At 26.0% G+C, this 24687-nt stretch overlaps 3 protein-coding genes and 1 long non-coding RNA gene across 6 annotated transcripts; 1 reads left to right on the plus strand and 3 right to left on the minus strand.

The window, feature by feature from the left end:
* Window positions 1–926: 926 nt before the first annotated feature.
* On the minus strand, window positions 927–8105 carry LOC135923274 (putative ZDHHC-type palmitoyltransferase 7). The gene is made up of 7 exons (XM_065457937.1): window positions 8013–8105; window positions 7817–7967; window positions 6969–7423; window positions 6752–6848; window positions 4642–4723; window positions 3580–3713; window positions 927–2111 (listed from the first exon to the last, which is right to left on the minus strand). The coding sequence occupies exons 1-7, from the start codon at window positions 8060–8062 to the stop codon at window positions 1776–1778; spliced, it is 1305 nt and encodes a 434-aa protein (XP_065314009.1). The 5' UTR covers window positions 8063–8105; the 3' UTR covers window positions 927–1775.
* A 521-nt stretch (window positions 8106–8626) lies between these two features.
* On the plus strand, window positions 8627–17438 carry LOC135923325 (lipoyl synthase, mitochondrial-like). Of its 2 annotated transcripts, XM_065458011.1 has the most exons (11): window positions 8627–8708; window positions 8754–8896; window positions 8934–8968; window positions 9032–9102; window positions 10574–10730; window positions 10904–10961; window positions 13883–14011; window positions 16045–16196; window positions 16601–16671; window positions 16768–16879; window positions 17206–17438. In XM_065458011.1, the coding sequence occupies exons 1-11, from the start codon at window positions 8694–8696 to the stop codon at window positions 17277–17279; spliced, it is 1017 nt and encodes a 338-aa protein (XP_065314083.1). In that variant the 5' UTR covers window positions 8627–8693; the 3' UTR covers window positions 17280–17438. The 2 variants fall into 2 exon arrangements, with proteins under 2 accessions (XP_065314083.1, XP_065314082.1); XM_065458010.1 differs by having other exon boundaries at window positions 8934–9102.
* Window positions 17439–20661: 3223 nt separating this feature from the next.
* On the minus strand, window positions 20662–21071 carry LOC135925468 (uncharacterized). Its single transcript, XR_010571646.1, has 3 exons — window positions 20931–21071; window positions 20840–20887; window positions 20662–20801 (listed from the first exon to the last, which is right to left on the minus strand). It is a non-coding gene; the product is annotated as an uncharacterized LOC135925468 (long non-coding RNA).
* Window positions 21072–21450: 379 nt separating this feature from the next.
* LOC135923760 (uncharacterized) lies at window positions 21451–23356 on the minus strand. 2 transcript variants are annotated; one of them, XM_065458686.1, is made up of 5 exons: window positions 23155–23356; window positions 22960–23033; window positions 22118–22215; window positions 21926–22071; window positions 21451–21884 (listed from the first exon to the last, which is right to left on the minus strand). In XM_065458686.1, the coding sequence occupies exons 1-5, from the start codon at window positions 23234–23236 to the stop codon at window positions 21574–21576; spliced, it is 711 nt and encodes a 236-aa protein (XP_065314758.1). In that variant the 5' UTR covers window positions 23237–23356; the 3' UTR covers window positions 21451–21573. The 2 variants fall into 2 exon arrangements, with proteins under 2 accessions (XP_065314758.1, XP_065314759.1); XM_065458687.1 differs by lacking the exon at window positions 22960–23033 and having other exon boundaries at window positions 22118–22259.
* Between the last annotated feature and the right edge of the window lie 1331 nt (window positions 23357–24687).

A 24687-nucleotide genomic window follows, 5' to 3' on the forward strand; every position in this document is an offset into this window, starting at 1 on the left:
TATGATTTGTAGAGAGAGTTGTTATTTCATAATTGTATATAGGGTGGTTTAAAACGTGCAAGTCCATAAAAATAATTAATATGAATTGTTTGTGGAAATAAAATATGATGTATGAATGAATGTAAATGATATACACTAGTCTATTATATATAGCAATATAATACAATTCATATTTTAATTTTATTAATGTTAGTATTTAAATTAAAATAATAATAATTTAATATATAAATATATTAATATGCTTTTTAAAAATTACACACGCCGCGCCGCCGCCTGAATAAAAATACCGGCGGCGCACAGGTCTAATCCTGACTCATTTAGAGGCTATTTAACGGTAAAAAGTTACCTCGAATTGACGCGTCAAAAACTCCAATAGAGGCGATCGGGTCGGTTGACTCGACTTATAAAAACACCTAATATTAAATTTAGTAAGAGATTCGAAAAGCCCAATAAAGAACACCAAGAAATCACGTGATTCTTATTTAAATTTCCCCTCGATTTAATTTAATTATAGTCATCCTACGCTATACTACTCTATTAATGGCATATAATTTACAATCCTTACGGAAAATATAATCTACCAATATTTTATTGCAAATTTTTTTAATATCGCCATTATTATGTCTCAAGTTGGGTTTATTTTAAATAATTTTTTATTATACGAAACCAAAAATGGCATTTCACCACCTTATTTCAATTCGACGCCTCAAAATATAGATTCATAGAGTATTTTATGGCATTTGATTACCATACATGTTTATAGGTTTCTTCAATACCACCATTTTAAAAATGGAAGACACGTGATATTTTATTTTTGTTTCCGAAAAAAAAAATTTATATATATAAATTATTCAACAATTTTTTTTTTATTATTTGAAATCGCATGATGCTAAATTAGCAATCATTCCCAAAAAATATTAGCAAGGATAATAAACGATTATAAAATATGGATTGCAAAATTATATTTAAAAAAAATAATATAATAATAGCATTAATTGATTTTACATAGTGTGCAAAACGTTTTGTTCATTACAAATAATTCTTTAAACTACATTTTCTATCTTGATTAAGATTAACATACATATTTATTATAAATAAAACTTTGAAAACCTAAACAATAGGCATGAATTGTTGGTCAAAAAATATAAAATTTTATATGCCTTGTAAATAAAACGATTTTTAGTATATCTAAACAAATCTGATTTTTTTTATAAATATAAATTAAAATTGTATAAAAAAAAATATTATGTATGAAATAAAAATTGTCAATGATTTAAATGATTTTTTTTACATTTCGCGTACACAAAAATAAAACAATTTGGCGAAAGAAATCATTAAGTTTTCATTATTCAAGTGGCAAAAATTAATAAATTAAGTCTAACTCACAATTTACAATCATAATTTGCATAATGAATTTATATTTTTTTACAAAAAATCTTTTAGCTGGCATATAACCAAAACATTGGCTTTAATTTATTGTATATTGCAAAATATTAAATTTTTTAAGCAAAAAATAATCATTTAAAAGTCAATTCACGGTTTATGAATCTAAAACCGGTTTTATAAAAAAATTATTCCAAATTATTCGTGAGAAAAGAAATAAGCGTTAATATATAAATAAATGTTAGTACAATTTGGCTTGAGATTATAAGATTATTTTTTAAAAAAAAATATGGAGTTTTACATACACCAAAAAAAACATTCGATAATTTTTAAGAATAACTTTCAACAACTTAAAAAAACAGGTAGTATTTTTTTTTGAAGGAGTTATTACTTTAGGCTTGAAACGTTTGACGACTAGCAAATATATTACGAGCTCTAAATACGGGACTATGGAATGGCGATAACCAATTGTAAGATATCTTGTCACCGAAAACTTCGCTCAAGTTGAATAAGATGGCTTTCTTTTTACCGCCAACCATCTTTCTCAGTTGTTCCGTCTTGTAACGCTTGCTAGAATAGTTTACTTTCGTCGACGAGTCATAATTATCAAAGTTGTCTCGGTTATCAAAACTATCTATGTTTTCAAAATTGATGACGTAATCACCATTACCATCGGGTGGGTGATGGCCGTAATTCGGTGTACCGTGTTTTTTAAGAGCTTCTATCGCCTTGAAAATTAAATTAAAAAGTGAGGTTGGGTCTCCATCGCACATTAATTTTTTTTAATTATACAAATATTTACAGAGCCCTTCCCAGTTTCTAGTTGGTTCCGCATAGTCTGCACGGGCTGTCCTAAACCCACCCGAGTCCGAATTTTAACTCGGGTGGGTTGTAAGATGTGTCTGACCCGATAAATAAATATTAAAAATAAAACTAATCCTTAATACTACAAAATAACTTTTGTTTCACAAAAATGTCATTCAGAATAACTGATATTTATTATATATTAGAAATTTTTTCTCTATATAAACAATTATATCAACTCTTCGAAATCAATCATGGAAATTATTTTTATGTAATCCCAATAATTTTAAATTCGATTGTATTTTTAGCTTTACTTTTTATATTTAAACTGAATAAAATTTATATGATAAATTAAATAAAATGCAACTTTATATGAATATTGATTAGATTATGGTGGTTTATACTTTTATTTAAGGCGACAATAAGTGAATAAATACATATAAATTTTATTTGTTTCTTAGATATTATAATATATACACTTATTACCAAAAAATTTTAGCCGGGTTTGATCAAAAAATGTGTGCTCGCGCTCAGACAAATGTTTAAATCTTGGATCTGGCGGCGAAAAAAATTACGATGCAGATCTCTAGTCTTATTTACATTTTTATCTATTACTCATAAAAAAAATATGGATCAGAGTTACTATCGCAAAAGACTGGTTTGGGGAAAACGAAGTTTTATAAATGAATTTTTATGTCGTTTTATACATCAAGGTGCTGAGCCCTTCACTTGGATTATTCATGATATTTGGCATTATGGAATTCGTTGGAGACAATATGATTCCTTTAACGAGATAAAAATTGTCATTTTTCTAGAAAACTTATAAACTATGATATATAGATTCCTTTAAAAAGATTTAGTCTTCGTAATCTATCAAATTGAAATCCTCGCGTTTTAGCCAAGTATTTTATCCAAAAAAAATCGACTCCGCATCGAAATTGACAACAAAATTGGCTCAATCTCGAGACCGAGGCGATTTTTAAAGACTACCATAAATATAATCCATAAAATTTTATTTTCTTTTTTTTTTAAATTATATTTTGCCAATAAGATTAGAATATTTATATTATTTTAAACTCTTTTTCAACCATGACGTTTATTTATATTATTATTAAAGTTTAAAGTTATCATTAAATAATTATTATTAATATTTAACCATTTAAATTTAAATTTGATTTGATCGATTTTATAATTTTATACACCTTAAGTATTGTAAAATTAATATATGTAATATGGAAAAGGGTTGTTTTAAATCTATAGAGGGAAATAATAAAAATGACATAAACTTAAATGCATAATAAAATAAACCAGTCTGCCTAACTAAAAACTTGAAGTTAATATTGAGTAATATGTGTGTATAGTAAAAGTGTATAATAAATATTAATATAAAACGGTGGTATCCGTCAATATCCGATGTATTTGCATGCCAGTCATAACCGAACAAAATATGGAAAATAGCAAAGATTCGAAGGTCAAAAATATTATGAGCAAAAAGGCAGTAGGAGGTTCGAACGAATGTGTGCATTCTAAATAAAAACAATAATAATGAACAAGATTTTTTAATACTTTGCAATTAGATAAGCATCTATCCCGAACGATAAAAAGACCAATTTTAAAAATTGCCTGATCATAAATTATTATAAAAACCTTGGGGCTGCTTTCATAGTGGAGACGGACGTCCGGTCTGTCAAAAGTCAATCATTAATGTTATCGGATATTTCTCAGAAATGGATCGGAGTATGCTACTCTTAACATTTATAATATTATTTTAAATGAAATTGACAGATTATTGACCGGATGTCCGTCTCCATTATGAAAACATCCTCATTCATATTTTTTTTAAAAATCCATTACATGTAATTGACACCTACAAGCCATCCGGGTAGAGGGTTACAAAATAAAATATACAAACTCGGTCTGGACCAAATTTTGTAAAATAAATTTTTTCAAAAATTAAGTTAAAATTGAAAAAATTTTATAAACCTGTGGGGTCGGGCAATAAAATAATCAAAATTTTAAAAACTGAAAATAATCAAAATTGTAAAAACTAATACCCTAGCCAGAAAAATATTAAAATAAAAGTCGGATTTTTAAAAAAGCGTGGAGCCCAAAAATTGTACTTTTCTTGATCTACCGTAGGTCTCTGATATGTAATATGTATAAAGGATAATTATAAATTTATAGGCAGAGAAAACAAAGATTAATGAACGTAGGTGGTATTAGGTTTGAACGAGAAAATATCTTATAATTATTTCACTCTTATTTTTATATCTTTGTAGCGGAGTTCTCACTTAAACTCGTTTAGAATCATTAATTTGCGATAAAAATTAAAAATACTTAGTACTTTTTGCAAATTAACATGAGTTTGAAAAGAAAAAAAATAAAGTTATAAATAATATGTATTTAACAATGTAATAGTGTTCAAATAAAAAAAAATTTATATATTTTTTTAACCTTGCCATTCGGATTTCAAACACAAATAAGTGTGGTGACCCGATAGAAATAGAGCATGAACCCCGGATAATAATATGTAGAGCTATTTATAGTTGTATAAATAAATAAGGATTAATTATAATCGAGAAATTGGGAAAGATGTAAAATAAATAACAAAACATTGATTTTATAGGTTACTGGAATGTGTGCTCGTTTCCAATCAACCTATACTAAGCCTATTTTTAAAAATCGATAATAAACGAATTACGCTAGTAAATGAAATATGATTCTTACTAACTATCTTAATGGTTAAAATAAAATAGGCATAGCATAGATTGCCGTTAGACTCGGGAAATTATGAATAAATATCAAAGATGGGCATAAATAGCTATAGTAAAATTGCAGCTGACTACATGAAGCTCTCAAAAAAGTTACATTAAAAGATGTAGCTTAGTTCTAGATACAAAAATTTAAGAAATTAGGGTTACAAAAGCTATAATTATAGAAGATTTGTGATAGGTGTAAATCATTTTTTTATATCGTGATAGGCGGGATATTTTGAACTTGGTTGACCGACCTTAAAATTCCTAATATATTTTTTTTATGCTCTGAAAACATCCCTTCATTTACCAAAATATATATTTTAAAAAAATTATAAGGAACCATAAAAAAAATACTTACTTTTCTACCCTTTTTTTTTGAACAAATTTAAAAAAATATATTTTGGCATTTTTAGGTAAAATTTGATCAATAATATTCTTTAAATCTTAAAAGATTTTGAAGATTTTTTTTCAAACTATTGAACACCAGATATAAAGTTTATTTTTACTTCTTTATTAGTCCAAAAAATAACATATAAAAATATATATATTCATTTTTTTTTAAGTTATAAAAATTTTAAAAATATCGTTACTTATTTTTTCCTAAATCAATTCATTAAAGAATCAAAACTAAATAAGCACCTCACCAGTGCTGAATAGCATAGCAATGTACTGTTTAAATTTTTTTTTTTATTTAACATGGAAAGAAAATTGTTCTGCATATTTTTTTTCTTTAAAATAGGTTAATACTTTCTAGTTCAATCTTAATGCTTTTATTAGGATTCGTTTTTTTTTACAATTAAATCTTCTTAGCCAAAAAAAATGATCAATTCATGTTTTAAACTTTATATTTAGAGGCTAGGACATAAATGGCTGCTTCAGTCTGATGACCGATTAAGCTAGAACATTGGCGGCTTCAGTCTGATGACAGATTAAGTTAAGACATAAATGACTGAAAACACTTTTAAGTCGCAACCTTTGTAAAACTTAAAAATTAAGAATTGCTTTCGAATGCAATGTATGTCTTCTAAATATGAATGATTTACATTATGTTAAAAAGTAGCTATCTGTAGTATATATATTTTTTGAAAGTTAGCGGACTATAAACAACTTGATTTTAAAAAAAGTAGCTAAACTACAGCCATAGTTGCCAGGGGAAAAAAGTAGCACTTTTATAGTCAGCTAGTGCCCAACCCTGATTAAGAAGGTGAAAATTTGTCCAAAAAAAATTAAAATATTTTTAAACCATTGTTTACAAAAAGAAAATATATTGAATAGTGTATATCAGGCTTGATTTTTAATAACGTGCTATACAAATATTTTAGCCAAAAGATATTTCGCGAGTTTCGAGATTTTTCTCATAGATGGCAGAAAGGTTTGGATATGTATTAATGAAATCTAAAGGCTTAACAACATTCTAGGAGAGACCTAAGAGATTCAGACCAGGCCCTAATTTGAAGAAAAAGAAAAAAATTCCAAGCCCAGTATTGGTTTAAAAAAAATTCAAGAAGTCCCCACCTCCCCCTTCCAAATTTGGCCCATCTCGGGATTTTATATTTGAAGATTTTTCATAGTAGCCTTATATTCATAAGAAAAAATTAACATTAATATAATTTTAGCATGTATTTTGAAAATGGTTTCAAAAGGCGGATTGAAAATATTATTTTCCAACTGATTATTTACATTTATTTTATTTTAATCGGTCCAGTCTGTATTTAAAAATCCTACCACTTTTGGGCTGTTCAGTGTCAAGTTGTGGGCCTCTAGTATATAGTATATAAATTTAGAGTAAATAGAATTATGTAATTTACGTTAAATAAAACAAAAAATTTCTGATTGTTTTCACCAACGCAATTATTGATCCATGGACAATGGTGATCCATTTTGTAGATACACTTCTTACATGTGCTAATGATCCAATATATGTTTTTGTTTTAAAATAAATATATGTAAAAAAATTTAAAAAGGATCTGTCAAAATTTGTTACTATACAAATTATGAATTTTAGTCACCAGAGGTGGTTATAACCTGCAATGATGAGCCCTCTCTGGTTTAAGTGAGAAACATTTGAGACATCTAAACACTGGTTTTCTCCTTAAAGCTTTATCCCCGTTATCCATATTCATCTCGATATTTCCATCTTGTGAAGACATAATCATTTCAGTATTGTTTTCTGAATCATCTGAGTCAAAGTGGCATATTGATTCCTTAACATAATGACCAAGATAATTTTCATGGTTAGAGGAATGTCCCAACAGTGATTTTTGGATATTTTGGTCATCTTGTCTGGGTATTGGATAATATTGTGCATTCTCTTCTTGGTATTCCGTCATCAAACTCAATTTAGTTTCATCTAGACTGGTATCACTGTATTTATTTAGTTTCTTAATATCAGGGTCAGAATAGTGATAAAAGTAATTATGGCTCCCTTTAGATTTAAGAGGATTTGAATTGTAAGGAAGTAACTTAAGCTTGATTGTTCCCTTATAAATATAATACAAAAATAAGACAATTCTTAGTAAAAATAATATATATAAAATATAGATTATGGACATATGAAAGAATAAAGCATGTCTAGCTAAAAATGAAGCTCTAGTTACTCCTATAGGCAAGCCTATAAATATTTTACCTGAGATGCAAAAGTTGGAGGATTTTTTTTTTAAATTTATTCATTGGTTTTATCATAACATGGAAAAAATATAGTATCATACATGCTCAAAATTCAAAAATATATAGACAAATATAGGTAAATATTTAGTGAAATAAATAAAATTTTATCAGCAAAATGGTAATCTTAAAAATTTTATTAAATAAAAGTTTAGAGAATTAAAACAATTCTAGGCTTATAAAAGCCTGTTAAATTATTATTCACTTACTGGATCTGTTAACATGGAGCGCAGGTGAGATATAAATGCCAAGGTTATAGTGGTTTGGAAGAATAATATATTAATTATCTTAAATGCTGTCCATGGCTGAGACCATAATAAAACATAAATTACAACAAATTCAGCATACATTATCAAATTCCTTTGTAAAAAAAATGTAAAATTAATTGTTAGATATAAATATTACCATGTCAAAAAGGCTAGTATAAAACCACAATAATCCTTAACAAACCACATTATTATCGATTTAATAAATCATAATCATTCATTATTATGTTTTGATACCAACATATGTTTTTCATGGATAAATGCTTCAAATATCATTTTTTAATGATTAATGGACACCTGAAATTTATATATGGTCCAGGCCTCGCTGCAGCTTCTGTTTTTCTGACTCTTGTAGTTTAAGACACCTTTGGATCATTTGGACCCCAAGCCTTAAGAATATTCAAAACTTTAAGTCAAAGGTTACGTTTAATCACAGGTTATTCAAAAGAAGACTTCTACCTTCGACAAAGAATATCAATTGAAATCTGTTGTTTCAACTGCATATCCATACATGGGTCATTAAGCCCTGCCGACCATGATATAAATTTTCTTTTTTTTAAATTATTTTTTCTTCCCCTTCTTTTAATTATATATTTTTATATTTATTATAGATATAGTATTTTAATATTAAATTTTATATAGATATATTATGTTATGGCTTAATATATATTTTTTTAAATAAATAAAAGTTTTCGATACTTTAAAAAAAACTTCTGTTTTTCTAAATTACATAATAAAATTCATATATGAGGCTGCGACATGTCAATCAATTTATATCAGATGTTTGCAAATTCGATTGGTTTTCAAAATTTTCCTAAATATGTTCAAGTTCCATGTAAGTGAATTAATAGCCAATTTCTATATTAATAAACTGCATAAGAATTTTTTATCCAAGCGGAATGCATCAAATACAGCTTGGATCGATAAGCTACAAAATGGACCTTCATTTCAAGATTTCTTAGCAGAAAACTCAAATACTAGTCAAAATATTTTACCATCTCAACCATCTAGTTCTAGATTAAGGTTACTAATAGTATTTTTAAATAATAAAGAAATTTAGACTGCCAACATGGGTTAAAACAAATATACCTACTGGTAAAAAATTTTCAGAACTAAAACAAAGCTTACGATCTTTAAATTTACACACTGTTTGTGAAGAAGCAAAATGTCCAAATATAGGAGAATGCTGGGGAGGTGGGGAAGATTCTATATCTACATTTACTATCATGGTAATTAATATTTTTTATTATGGCTATACAGGTTCAATTATATTTTATTGATCCTATATTATTCAATATTTGTGCAAAAACAATTCATAATTGGTACTAGCCCAATGTTTATATTGATTTTTATTTGCCTTTATCTTTGAAATAATTTAATAAAATAATTATTTTTTTGTGATTAATAATTAAACTATTATCAAGACAAGATATATTTCAATTTTTTTTGCTCCATGATTAAGACTATTCAGTATATTATTCCCCAAAAGTTAATTGTCATTTAAAATATGGGATATTTATCACTAATTATAGCCTTTATTTAAAAAAAATGACCTGAATTAAATTTTATTTAAAATAATATTATCTCAATTTGTAAATAGAGGGGCAACCCTTTCTGCCACTTATGAGCAAAATCTACAGGCTTACATAATATTACTTCATCGGCTGTTTAATAACACTAGCTAAATATGACTGTCTTAGTAAATATTTTTCTTTGTTTAAAACAATATTATATCACATTTTACATAATTTTATTTTTTAAATAAAATTGCAAATGAATTGAATTTTGGTTGCTTCTCTGCTCATTTATTGTTATTAATAGGAAAAAATTTATATCTATGTTGTATTGGGGTTCATGTTATATTGGATTCGATGTCTGCATATTTCTTCTGGCTCAAATTTTTTGTAAAAAATATAATTATATCTAAATTGTATTGGGATTCAAGGTCTGCAAATTTCTTCTGGCCAGTTAAATTTTTTGCCAGGCCTGGCCTGTTATAATTTTTTTATAATTTCCCTTACCCAGCCTGTAAAATTTTTCCAAAAAAATGAAGCATCAATTAAAGTTTTATATGAAGTTCTCCCCAGCCTTTTATATTTTTTTTTAATCTTTTTTAGACTCATATTTTTAATCTGTATCTAATTTTTTCTCAATAAGAATCTTATGGCTATTTATTTCTGCAATTACTATTTTATAAATAAATTTTGTTTGATATCAATATTGTGCATTATAATTAGATCATATAAATGAATTGTTTAATTATTTATGAATTCAAAAAAAAATTTACTATATTATTTATAGATTTATTATATCATTTAGACAGCTCTTAAAATATAATGAAATATGCCTATTGTAATTTATTTTCAAATTGATAAATCAAAAATTAGCCTGAAATTCAAATAAATTTGTCAAATTTTTAATGCCAGAGCTGGCCTATCAATATACCCTGCCAAATATATTAAGTATAAATTGCCCAGCCTGGCCCAAGTTTTAAGCAGTCTTGAACTCACATCATGTGTATGAGTTACTCTATATATTTTAGAACACATTTTGTCAAATCAGATTTTTCAAATTTAAAATTGCCCTTATTATAAATGATGAATTCCTAATATGACATATACATTCATATAATAACCAAAAGTGACAATAATTATTATTATTAAATACTCATTTTTTAAAAAAATACATTTTTCTCATTAGCTATTAGGAGACACGTGTACAAGAGGTTGTCGGTTTTGCTCAGTAAAAACCTCAAAAAATCCTAGTCCTCCTGATCCCAATGAACCATTGAATACAGCCTTAGCAATACAGCATTTAAATGTTGAATATATAGTCATAACATCAGTTGATAGAGATGGTAACTTTTTTTAAAATAATAATATTATAAATACAAATATATTAATAATAAGGGAATGCCATATCAATATTTATTAAGCAGAATAAGGAAATTTTTCCCAGAAAACATAAATAGAACTTAAAATTATATTTTTAAAAAAATAATTTTTTTTTGTATATGTAAATAATATGCAGATTTAGCAGATTTTGGATCTAATCATATTGCCAATACAGTCAAACTTTTAAAAATCAAGTAAGTATTAAAATTCAAACATTAACATTTTTTATTATTGTCATATCATACCACTTGGATAAAATTATGTACTCATTAATTATTATCATTTATACAACTAAATAAAGATAAACTTAAGTTTGAACCATTTTTTTAAACGAATAAGCGAGGGGTGTACCAATACCACTTTTTTGGAGACTGATTTGATACGATATAGCCAATAATAAATTTATAGTGGCTCATTACCGATCAGACATCTGATTCTGTTCTTTATAAATATTTAATGTGTTTTAATTTATACATTCTTTTAAAAATAAATTATGTATATTATAATTTTAAAATATTTTGAATTATTTAGTTGTTTTTTTTTTAAAAAAAATCACTTAATTTATGAGAATGCTTTTAATTTTCACATAAATTTATTTTCCTAAATATTGTTAAATTTAAATTAAGACGCCATTTTATCGGATTTAATGTGTAAATTTAATAATATTAGCCGATAACCGATATTTTAAAAGAAAATTCGCTCCAATCAAATAAAAAAATATCTCTACAACCTTATTAATTAACTAACAAAAATAAAAAACTATTTTCATAATTTTATATTTCTTTTTTCAAATTGTCTTTACAGTAATATCCAAAATATATTAAGACTTCCAATGGCGATTACCTGTTTATCTATTCCTTTAGGTCTCGAAATCCTATTAAGGTATTTCACATATTGTCTACCTCATTATTATTCTTGACCAAAATGCTACAACCCATGATTGCTTATATAATATAGGTTTATTTAACATATAAATAACAACCCATTATATAATATCATGTGGAAAATGTTTAATGTGTAATTGCTTTAAAATATTTCCAAAAATTAAAACATTCTGCCAAATTGCAAGTATTTAGAATATTTTTTTGTAGTTTATATGTGTCAAAAAGACTAGAATGTTAAATTTAAAAGGAATATACCTCTAACATAATTTTTGTTGTATGAGGTAATCTATAGCTAAATGTATTCAGCAAAAGCCACTATGTTAAACTATTGGCTTAATGTAGGTCTATTTAAATACGAATCGATTAATTTACAAATAATACAATTTACTATTTGTATTTAGTTCTAATATTTAGGGGCTTACCTACATTTTTTATCGGATCGGACTGATATTTCACTTTTTTAAAAATATTGGTTGTCTGCCGATATTGTAAAATTTTCCGATCCGATAAAATTGCTTCTTAATTTTAAAAAAAAATTATTTCAAATCATAATATATTTGTTTATTACTTATTTTGTAAATAGATTAACGTTATTATATAAATAAATGATTTATCAATAATATTTTTATATGCTTTTAGATTCATGAATATAGACTAACTGATCATTATAATATATTTAAATGGCTTATGTTATGGTTATAGTTAAATTGTAGATCCTATACCATTAAAAAGTAATTGAGATGAGTAGATTGTATGCATTAAAAATTATAACGATTATTATATTCAAAAAATACAAAATCAGACATATCCTATCGGTAATCGTCCTATATCTTAATATCAGATCTGATCGGCCTCCAAAAAGTGGTATCGGTGCACCCCTATGTTATCATAAGTTTAGTTTTAAAATCTGATCGATAAAATAAACAGTTAGCCCTGAAAGGGTATATGAATGAAACCGATCTTAATATAAGATGGCAAATTTATATTGCGCCTCATTTATAGTACACGTATTTTATTCAAACGGTGCGGTATTTACAAAATTAAGCTAATAAATAGGTACGCTATGATCAAATATGAGAAAAACAAACATGTTGCGAACGTATATTTCAAAAATTATTATCGCTATGAGGAATCAGCTGTGATTTCTAAAGCGTTAAATACCGCACCCCTTAAACAAAACGTGTTTACTATAAATGAGGCCTTACTTTTATTTTTTTGAGAGGATATTATTTTATTTATCGATTTTTCCTTTTCCTCGAAATTGAATTGTAAAGATTTTACAAATGATCCACTCTTATATTGCATACTTATATAATTCATTAATTTACAAACTGAAGAAAGAAAGCCAAATAAAAACTTAGCTTAACTTTGGTTCCAACAACCAACCACACTTGCAGATCGGGATTTTAATCTTTTAAAAAGAATATAAACTTATTTTGGAGTAATCAAATTTCAATTGAAGGGAGGAATAAAAAAATTAAAATCCAACAACAATATACTCAAAAAAACATAGATATTACTCATTTATAAAATTTTAATATTTTGTACTGTATTTCAAAAGGAAATTACATTGTTTTCCTTATCAGTAAACTTAACACTTTAATCTCCTAGCTTAAAACACATAGTATTTTTGTCAAAAAAAAATATAGTCCAGAAACGACTTTTATATTATTTTATCCGCCGGGAAAATAAATTTATTATAATAATTTATCAATAAATTCTTTTTTTTAAATAATTTCAGAAAATATTTTATATCCGTAAATCTATTTTAAGGTTGCTTTTAAAAGTGGATTGGCCGCGCACATTTAATTATTTTTTAAAAATATTTCCCTTCTATTAATAATTTATTACTAAAAATAAATATAACTGAAAGTATTTTTAAAAAAAAGTAGCGAACCTCACTTGACCAGCTACAATAATCATTCCACTGGGAATAAAAAAAGAAATATGTAACTGTTCTTCATTAATTATCATTAAAACAAAATTTAGTTATTTCAATATGGAAAGCATTTTTATTCCATGCACCAAAACGCAGCACTCTTTTTATATTATAAAATTTAATGTATTTATTATACCTAAATTTCTACACATATCCCAACATCTACCCCCCCCCCCTATTACAATATTCTTTACGCTAACCCTCATAACCATCAATCAATACCATAATTCTATAGGTTTACGTTTTTATATTTATTGTTTATTATATTTTTTTTTATTTTATCGTAAACGAGAAAACCGTCTTTACTAATAGAATGTCTCCTACCCGATTTTAAGGGAGATGACAATTGCATAAAAACTGTCCTGGACTCTAACTTGGACGTTTTTGCTCACAATATGGAAACGGTAGAACCATTACAAAAGTTTCACTTTTTTTAAAAAAAATAATAAAATAAATATTATACTCTTTTGTTTTAATTTCCTGATTTCATCTCGTCTCGTGATTAAAAGTCGAAATATTTAACAGAAGAGAAAGGGAAAATCTAAATGACAAAAAATAAATTCTTTTCAAAAAAATAACATTTAAAATTTTCTAAAAATTATGAACTAGGACACCCTATTTTGGTTTGTTTGGTTTTTTTTATTTCACTTTTTTAGGCTGTTTAGTTGAAGATATATAGCCGGCTGTTTAATAATAAGTTCTAACCAGGACACACATTCAGTGCTTATAATTTTTACGATTTCGTTTGAAATATCGTATTTGTTTTTAAACAGTTCAATAAAAAAAAACCAAATTCGGTTGGATATTCCCAAATCCCACATTTTCCCAAATTTTTTTAAATTTCACTTTTTCCCAAATCACAATATATACACCAAAAAAATATAGAGTATCTTCTTTATCGTTTATTCTCAATTTTTCAGGTTTACCCGCGGGTAAGCCAGTTTCCCCTCTGATCCCATTTAGAATATTGTTAAATTATTATCCAGTGTCTATCGACGACTCATATATTTAAGGTTGCAATTTAGATTAATATCGATAAAGATTTTGAGTGATAATGGGGAATTTATTTTTTTTTCTTTGTATTTCAAGGATATTATCGTCTTGTTATAAGTTTAATCGAAATAATTAATTTATTTTTGCGCAAATTGTATATATAATTTACTTTATTAACATTATTCAATAAACAATAAATGCCTATTATATTTTGATGATATGTTAATAGAGAAAAATTATTTTAAAAAGGAATTAAAATCCTCTCTACAATAAAAAAATGTAACATAGCCCAGGTTCGGTTAAATAATTTGGAAAAAAATTACTCTTCACATATTTTCAACTCTTATATTTTTTTTCGCGATGTAATAAAATAATTCAATACTATAATTCTTTTACTTTTTTTATTGTCGCCAGAATTTTCAAATTAATTTATTTTTACAATTTTTCTTAATTATATTGTATATTAAATATTATTAATAAAGTAAATAATATACAAATTGCGCAAAAATAAAATAATTAATAGGTTAAAAAAAAATTATCCTAGCTTTCAACTTTTTTAATGACGATTCAAGCAGAATGCGTCTATCCCAGCTGTTGATCCCCTATACTATATATATATCAGAGACCTGCAGGCCCGGCCCTAAGCCCGGTCCGGGTACCAGGGCCGGGCGGTATTTTAAATTTTTAAAATATACCTGGGCTGCCCGGGTATTTTTTAAAAAATTTATACAACATGAATTATTATATTCGTCAATTAGATATGGTTATAATGATTATATATAGTTATGATTAATATAATGTTTGGTGAAAGTTAACACTAACTAACACTCATAGTATCTATTACATAATAAAATTAAAGTTTTCCTGCGATGGAATAAATACGCAAAGGATTAAATACATTATTATATTATATATGTTATATTTTTTATTAAAAATATCACTTTTATTTTTTTTTATAAATTCATAGTATTTGTAATATACTAAATATCTGTTTAGAATATAAAAAAAAAATTTAGTGTTGTTAAACGGCTCATTTTGGGCCGATTTTTAAAAATGGCTAACTAAGTTTTTTCCAGAAAAATATTATGCAAGCCTGAAAATTTTGCTCATAGAAAGAGCAAAGGTCTAGACATATAGTTTCGAAATTTCGAGGCTTAGTCAATATTTTTCTGGCAAAAATATTGAGTTAGCTATTTTTAAAAATCGGCACAAAACGAGCCGTTTAACAACATTAGCTAATATACTTGCTTATTAAATGATAATACTCGCCGTAAAATATGATAAAATACGAAATAATGAATTTTTTGAATATACCAGGTCGATTATAATTTTTAAAAATTCCCAGTCGGGCCTTAAAAAAAAATTTTTTTAATTTTTTTTTAAATATTCGGGCCGGGCCTTAAAAAACCCATTTTTTCTAGAGGACTTATATTTTTTTTTGAAAAAAAAAATAATGCTTAGATTTGTCAGAGACCCCAGAGCTAATTACAAACAATCTCTGTCTGTTTTAGAAAAAGCAAAATCATATTCACCTCATTCGGATATAATCACCAAAACCTCTTTAATGTTAGGTCTCGGTGAAAGAGACGATGAAATATTAAAAACTTTGCAAGGTAATTTATTTAAAAATTCTATCATAAATCCTCACCAAAATGTTTTATATCTTGACCATCTCCCTCTTCTCACCCCAGTCACCTTATGGAGGTTTTAATATGTATGGAAGAGTTTTAAAAAAAAGCGAATTCCATTAAAATAATGAATTCTAATTGTTGTTATTGTTTATTTTTCCAAAATGGGAATTAATTTTATTTTAAGAGTTCGTTTGTGCTAACTAATAGACAATTTTTTTTATAAAACATCAATCTAGCTAGCTAGGATCATGATTCTAAAATACCAATTTTATATTACAATATGTTTGTGAAGCCTTTGAATGGTAATTATTATTTTTTAAATCTTGTATTGTCACATTTTTATATATTTTCTTATCTCCCACCTCCCCCCCCCTTATCTTAAATAGATTTGAGACGAATTAATGTTGATTGCCTAACCCTGGGACAATATATGCAGCCTACTAAAAGACACCTAAAAGTTAATCCTAATTACTAAAATAAATTTTTAAAGAAAATTTTTTGACAAACTTTTATAAAAATTTTATAATTTTTGTTTTGAACATCCCATTTACAGGTAAAAGAATATGTTACGCCGGAAAAGTTTAAATATTGGGAAGAGGTTGGGCTGAAGATGGGATTTTTATACGTTGCCAGCGGTCCACTCGTTAGATCCTCTTACAAAGCCGGTAAAAAAATATATATTTTTACATGTTATATGTAATGCCGCAAAAAAATAAGAGCTAAGGTTGGCCCTGCTTAGTTTATTTTAGTCTTGATATTATATGTACCTTCTTAGCAGTTCACTAAGAAGTTAATTAAAATACATCTTCGAGAAAGATTTTTTTGGAAACAGCACACCTTTTAGCTCTACCCGAAAAATATATGGAGACTTACAATGAAATTTGAAATAGGGAAAAAAAATTGTTGCATTGCTGTTCTAGATTAAGATTTATAAATATAAAACACTAAAAAAATTTATTTGTTTAACCACATATATATTATTTTTTCGCAGGAGAGTTCTATATCAAAAACATTTTAAAAAGCCGAAAAGCTGATATCAAGCTGCGAGAATCGAATGCTAGCTGAAAATGAATTTTGTTACTTGTATATTTTATATTTATTTCCATAAAGAAAATTAGTAATTTATATTTATAATCATAATAAATATTTTTAATCTTATTATGCTAACGAATTATATGTTTTAAAACAGATCATGCACGACTTTGTTCTTTTAACAGAAAATTTCTTTTATACCTTATATAAACATAAAAAAATTATTAATAATAAACAAATAAATAAGAATATTATTTATTTTCTAATAATGAAGAATGAAATTTTGTTGTTTGTTATAAATTTGAAACTCGAAGAAAAAAAAACATTTGTATACATGAGTTAACACATTGGTCTTAGGACAAGCGCCCATTCCACAGGAATTAACCATTCGTATACCATTTTATAAATTGTCATTTCAATGCTGTATAAATACACTAGTTTTACCCAATTAGAGTCAGAGATGTTAAAGTATCTAGATACATAAATCCTACATTACATTTTTATATAACCCTATTATTTTGCATTTTTATATTATATTAATTTGTTTTAGTTTAAATTCTCTCCGAGATAATTGTTTTTTTTTAAAAAAACTGCTAATTTTATTTTACAATGGGTGATTTAAATATTTTAGAAAAAAAATTTTTTCAACCCATATTTAGAATAGCTAAAGAAACAAATTGTCACCCATCAAAATTTTAAATGTTTAATATAAATGGTAATAAAGTATAAGGCAGAATTTTTGGTCTATTTCATATTTGTCACTTTCGATAAATTTCAGAAATAAAGCCACCAAACACTTTAAAAATACCCCCAAAATAGGGTGTCCTACTCCTAATATAAAAGCTGTTTACGCAAAATATAAATAAGTATCAAAAGTCAAACCAGGACAGTCTTGTCTATAAATTATATTTTATCATATTTGTTGAAAAATGCACTAAATCAATCTTAATATATATTTTTTATTAAAATTATTTACACTCTAATTGGGAGTTATTTAACTTCTTTGTTATAGGAGTACCAGACCTACCAAGTTGATTAAAAAAATGGAAGATCTGATACCATTAATAAATATTGAAGCTAATACATCATTCTATATTAAATGCAACAATAAATCAGAGTAAAGCTGCCGCACTTATCCTTTTAAATCATACTAAAACCACAAATAATTGACATGACCTATGAAGAGCATCTTAAAGTAAAATGTTTTAAATAGAAAAACCTTATCTAAATTTTTAAAAGTAAAATTAGAAAAAAAGATATTAAAAGAAATATAATAAGTTGGTAAATTCGTACAAAAAAAAGTTAATAGCCCAAATTGGACTTTTCATAAAACTTGACCAGGCTTGGCCTGATTCAGGGAAGGCAAATTTTTTAAAAAATAATAAGGGGTCAGGTTAGGCAAATTTTAAAAAAAAACACTTATAACAGGCCGGGCATAAAATTTAATGGGTAATAGTGAGCATAAATTAAACGTTTCAATGCAACGTTTAAAGACGCAAATAAAAAAACGTAAACGCAGCTATGTTTAGATTGAACTGTTAATTTTTATTTTTTTTAATAAGAAATGTCTAAATTTAAAACAAAAAAAAATGCATTATTTGCGTTTTGAAACACTAAATATGTGTGCACTAGAAGCCGACTTGCACAAAAATCCAAGCCAGGTTTGGCAACCCTGGCCTATGGTTTTTTTTAAATTGACCCGCCCATCCATTTATCTGAAAAAATTTCACCAGCCCATCCAATGCTTAATAATTATTTAATTGATTAGTTTTGACTCTTTATTTATTTTATTTTTTTACTTGAATACATAAAATATACTTCTTAATAAATTTAGATCGTGCTTCTCATATTAGTGATATGCAAGGCCTGGTTCAATCCCCTCTGACGTTTATTAATTTGGTTTTAGATGAGCTAAATTTTTTAAATAATTTTAGTTCAGGCTATGACAAATTTTTTTTAAAAAAATTTCAGGCCAGGCCCAATGATACCAATGCAGATCTTTAGCTCATAATAAAAAATCCTTTTAAATTCATCTCTCGCCCATTGTTTTAAAAAATAATTTTAACAAGCCAGCTCTTAGTCCTATTTGTTCAAAAAATTTAACTTGCCCCACTCACATTCATCCTGCCACCCACCCATTTATCTATAAATTTTGTTTAAACCAACCAGATTATATTTAAAAATAATTTTAATGGCTGGTTTGGCTATTTATTTTAATTAAACATATGCAATATTTTGAAATAAAACTATTATTTTTAATATATTGAAGTCTGCTCTGCTCATTTTGCCTGAAAAATATTAAAAATTCATCTGTCCCATGCTCACCCATTATTTCAAAAAAATTTTAACCCACCCATTACCCACTTATGATAATATTTTAGAAAATAACACTCACCAAAAGTATGGGTAGACATGATAAGTCAGGGTAAAAACCTACCCATTGCAGACCTTTATGCCCTTTATCAATAATTTGTAGACAGGAGCATTTCTAGAGGTATACAAAAATAAACTCAAGACCTTTGGGATGAAGTCAAAACATTTTTGGTGTATCAAGTTTAGAAAATTTATTAATAATTCTTAATTTGATTGTACATTATTTTATCAGTTTAAATTATCTATTAACATAATAAATTCATTTTAGGGAAATTTTTTTAGGTTTACATTTATTATCAAGTCAGAAATAATAAGGAATTAATTTTATGATTGAGTTGGGTAGGTATTTGTTCTTAAAACTTAGGTTGGGTAAAAAAAAATTGATTTCTACTTGTCGTGGTCAAAAAACCATGATTTGATAAATGCTTTAATATCAAAGAAAATCTGGAATGACATAAATCTAGTAAGTTTTAATTAAATTTACTATCTATATTATATTAGATTATAAATTACTGTATCAAGGAATACTAGGTATTTTTATTGTCAATTTCATACTATTTTTTGCTTCTTATTTATTTCTTTATTAAATTCATTTAGTTTTAATTAAATTTACTATCTATATTATATTAAATTATAAATTACTGTATCAAGGAATAATAGATATTTTTATTGTCAATTTCATACTATTTTTTGCTTCTTATTTCTTTCTTTATTAAATTCATTTTTAAACTTCTTATTTTAGCTCATCTATTTTCTTTTATCTCTTTATTTCTAAAGGATTTGAAGATATATATGGAGGCAATGAAGAGAGATTAAAATAGTGAGGAAAAAAATAAAGAAATGGTTAAGCCTATTTTTACTAGTTATCTGCCTCATTAACTTTGGTTAACCAAAGAAATTTGCTCTAGTCAAAAGCTGTCACCTATTTTTGGACATATTCATTGGTAATATATAATTATCATTTTAATCATAATAAAAATTATATAATAATACTTTCTGATGAGGATAAATAATGATATTTAAAAATATTCTTATAAAATACTGAAATCAAAAAAACTCTTTAATGTTCATAGTTTTATCTAATATATTATTTGAATTAATGGAAGATGGAATGATAATTTCTTCATGAGGTTTATCAGTTGATGAAGACTCAATAAGTAATTTGTTTTTGGAATTTTCTTCCTATAATATAATTATATGGTATATAAAAATTCTTTTACTTTTCTAATGCATTCCATCAGTTGTGGAATAATAAACCGTTGATTAGTCTATAATTTTAGTAATATACTAGATAAAAAAGAAAATTGATACTTCAATACAATTTATTTGATCAGTAATCAATTTTCGAAAATTTGTCAAAATATTTTCACCAACATTCAAATATTCGATTTGTTTTTGGTTATATTTAAATTTTTCCTGCAAAAGTGATTTCAATAAACTTTTATCTATTTCTTCAGCAGACATTTGTTTTTAAATATCGTAATATATCGAAAAATTTTAATTTAGCATGATTGAAGGATTTGTATAATTTTAACTTTTTTTAACTATATCATTCCATCTAGGGGTGTGGGGTATAAAAGAATGAAAAATTGGGTTCCCAACTATTCAAATATATTTATATACAATTGTGAATCAAACTAATTTTCTTTAATATTTATTTATGTTTACCTCCAGGAACGATATACTACTATACTGATTACCTCGAACTTTAAATAGTCTCGGGTTTTTACCCTAACCCTAATAAATTTTTAATAAGTGGTTTCTGATAGCTCCACTTTAAAAAAAATGCAATCAACGTAATCAAGTTGTAATTTAATATATGAGCATGGAATGTAAGTGACTTTTTATTAAATTACATAGCAAATAAGCAATAATATAAAAATATTGTCATTTGGTAATATTTTAAAAAATTGCAACATTCGATAACATTTTAAAACACATTAGTTATATAATATTAATCATTTGATAAATCTTGAAAATCTGGATCATCAATCAAATTTTCAAAATTAGCTTCGGATGAGTCACTTTGATCTCCAATGTCATCAAATGTGTTATCAATTGTGTCATCACCTGAATTGGGTGCAAAATGAGTTTGAGGTGCTGGTACTGTTATTAATTTATCTGAGCATGTTACAGTGTCTATTATTTCTTTATCCACACAGCCTCTTATATTATTAGAGAATGCTGTATCTTTAGGGCATGAGCCATCATATTGTTTACCTCCAAAGCATTTGGTAAATGTTTGGCATCTTGTATTAGTTTTACCTATAATTTAATTTCTAATGTTTAAAAAATAACTTATTAACCTTCAATAAAGTCATCAAACTTATCACAAACTTTATAGCAGTTACCATTTTGTTCTTGAACACATTTTTGAAATTTATTGTCAAACAAAGTATTTCGAGGGCATTCAATAACAGTAGGATCAGAATTACTTTTACAAGTTATGTACCTGCAAAAAGTTAATTTTATAAATAAGTTGTAAAATGTATATTTACCGTTGACATCCAAAATAAAAATCACCATATGATCCAAATTTACGTGAGGTACAAAATTTTTGGGCATATTGTTTATCAATATCCTCTTGTTTAAAATCCTGTCCAGATATCAGAAGAAAATTTAAGAATAAAATACAAATCCCTAAAATGAACTATATTTAAGTTAAAATACAATAATTCTTACAGTTTATCATTTTATATTTTAAAATATATTTTTAAAAAGTATTAATAATAATTTTTATATATATATATTTGTTTTAAAAAAAAATTTGAATGTTTATTTATTATTCATTTTCAACATTGTACATAAAAAACTTAATAATTGAATATTAGTTTACTTTTTTTCTGTTAAATTATATTTTTGGTTTCATAATATTCAAATTTACAAAAAAATATTTTTTTAACATGATTGTATAGAATTTTATTTAACTTGAAGAAAATTTGAGCTTATTTTATTAAGGTGATGCCTTAAATTTTTCATGGCCCAAAGATTTCCTTGACCCTTTGAATTTTTACACATTTTAGAAACTTATATTGACCTATTTTTTTAACCTTTCTATATATAACATTGTCAATATAATAAGATGTCAAAATAATGACATTATATTTAATTTAAACTGATTTACATTTTTCTGTTTCCACCCTGTTTTTTTTTATGGTAAGCCAAGACATGAGGCAATGAAAATATTAAAGTTTGAGAGTGGATATTGATACACAACAGGAGATTGGGATTAAACAACAAAATTTTTTCTATAAAAAGTTATTATTTGAAGTAAATATTAAATAGCCGCACTTTAACCACAATACTAAACTTCAAAGTAAAATAAAATTTTGTTTTTTACCTCATAACGTGTAAATAGTTTTAGATTATCTATTTTATATCCCAATTCCTGAGTATAATAAGTAGAGTAGAGACCTGGTATAAAATAATTATATTTAAATGTCTTATTTCACAATGTTTTATAAATAGTATAAAAAAAGGAATTTATCACAGCATTATCAACAATCAATGATTTTAAGTGCATTATTTACCTAACCTATTCCATGCAATATGCTGGCGGTTAATTTCCTCTGCATATTACAAAGACAAACTTGTTTTTTATATTTAATTTTTGGCATCAAAAATATTGGAGGCCATGTTTAATTTGAAAATCGATCTTTTTGGATGAAATGACTGCGATAAATATAATTGCTAGTATTAATTTCTCATTTAAAAATATTGGCAGCCATTATCCTCTCCCTTCAAAAATATTGGCCGCCATATTTAAAATTTGAAAATTATATTATTTAACTCATAATTATTTTTCCGTTGTTTAATTTTAAAATACAAAGAGCTAGTATTGTTAAACCATTCAACCCAGTCGGCTTAACTACGACTCAAGTCTAGTTTTGAGTCGATTAATCTACTTGTTTTTACAACTCGAGTTGTGAACTCTAGTCGAGACTGGAGTTTTGAACTTGAGACATGAACTTAATAAATAGATTAACTTAAATTTTATGAATCTCGATTACTTATATAAGTACTATTTTCGGTTGGTTGTATATAACCCAGATTCAGTGCTTAGGTCTAAAAATCGACCAAACTAGCTATGAGCACGCACCCCAAGAACAGAAGAATGGTTCGAACCTATAAATATAAGTTTTTTTTATGACCTTATTAAAGTATATAAATATATGGTTTTTAGAGGTATACATCGATCCTTAATTAGATATATTGAATAGGTAGCAAACCAAGCGCCACTTCTCGGTGGACGAAATTACTAAGGCGGTCAAGAATATCGGCACTAAATATTAATATGATGATGGATGGGTATTAAATAAGTCTAATCCTACCTTAATATGGTCTATATGAGTTTAACCTAAAAATAAATATGGTTAATCATATATTTGTCGTGAAAAGATTTTTTGAGCATCGCATGGGTAAATGGGCTGGTCTAGATCTTAACATTTTATTTTTAACTTTTGTACAATATTAGGAGAAAAAAATCTATAAGATTGCCAAATTAGGGTTTTGGACCCGAATGAGCTTAATCGGAAACCGATTTTCTGTAAGAGATCCGAACCCCCTCTCCCAGTTCATATCACCCCAGATTTAATGGGTCGCCTTTAAATCGGTTTCTATTTAATCCTTGATCCCAAATTGTCCAAATTTTTTTAATTTCTAAACTTTAATTCGGGTCCAGGACCTATAACTAACCTCCTTGTAAATCATGTACAATTATATCTTTTTATTTTTAAAAAATAAACACAAGAGTTAATTTACGAAACCAATTTATTTAATTTTCAATACAAATATACTCAGCTTTTATCAAAACCTAGTAAATTATACTGATTCAGATGATCATATATATTTTTATTAATCAATAATATAATATGTTATAGCTGACTTAGAAAGCAGTAGGAATTTACTACTAGAGTTTAGTTCATTACAGAACCCTAGTATATATTTATGTTTATTAGGTACATTGTTAAAATATCTATTTATTAGCTAACTTGATAACACTATTTATCAAAAATTTGATTTTTATACAATAAAAAATGTCTGAAAGATAATCCAGATATTACTATCC

This window comes from Gordionus sp. m RMFG-2023, chromosome 2 (genome assembly GCF_954871325.1).
Source record: "Gordionus sp. m RMFG-2023 chromosome 2, tfGorSpeb1-WG-v2, whole genome shotgun sequence".
In the NCBI taxonomy this organism is placed as follows: domain Eukaryota; kingdom Metazoa; phylum Nematomorpha; class Gordioida; order Chordodea; family Parachordodidae; genus Gordionus; species Gordionus sp. m RMFG-2023.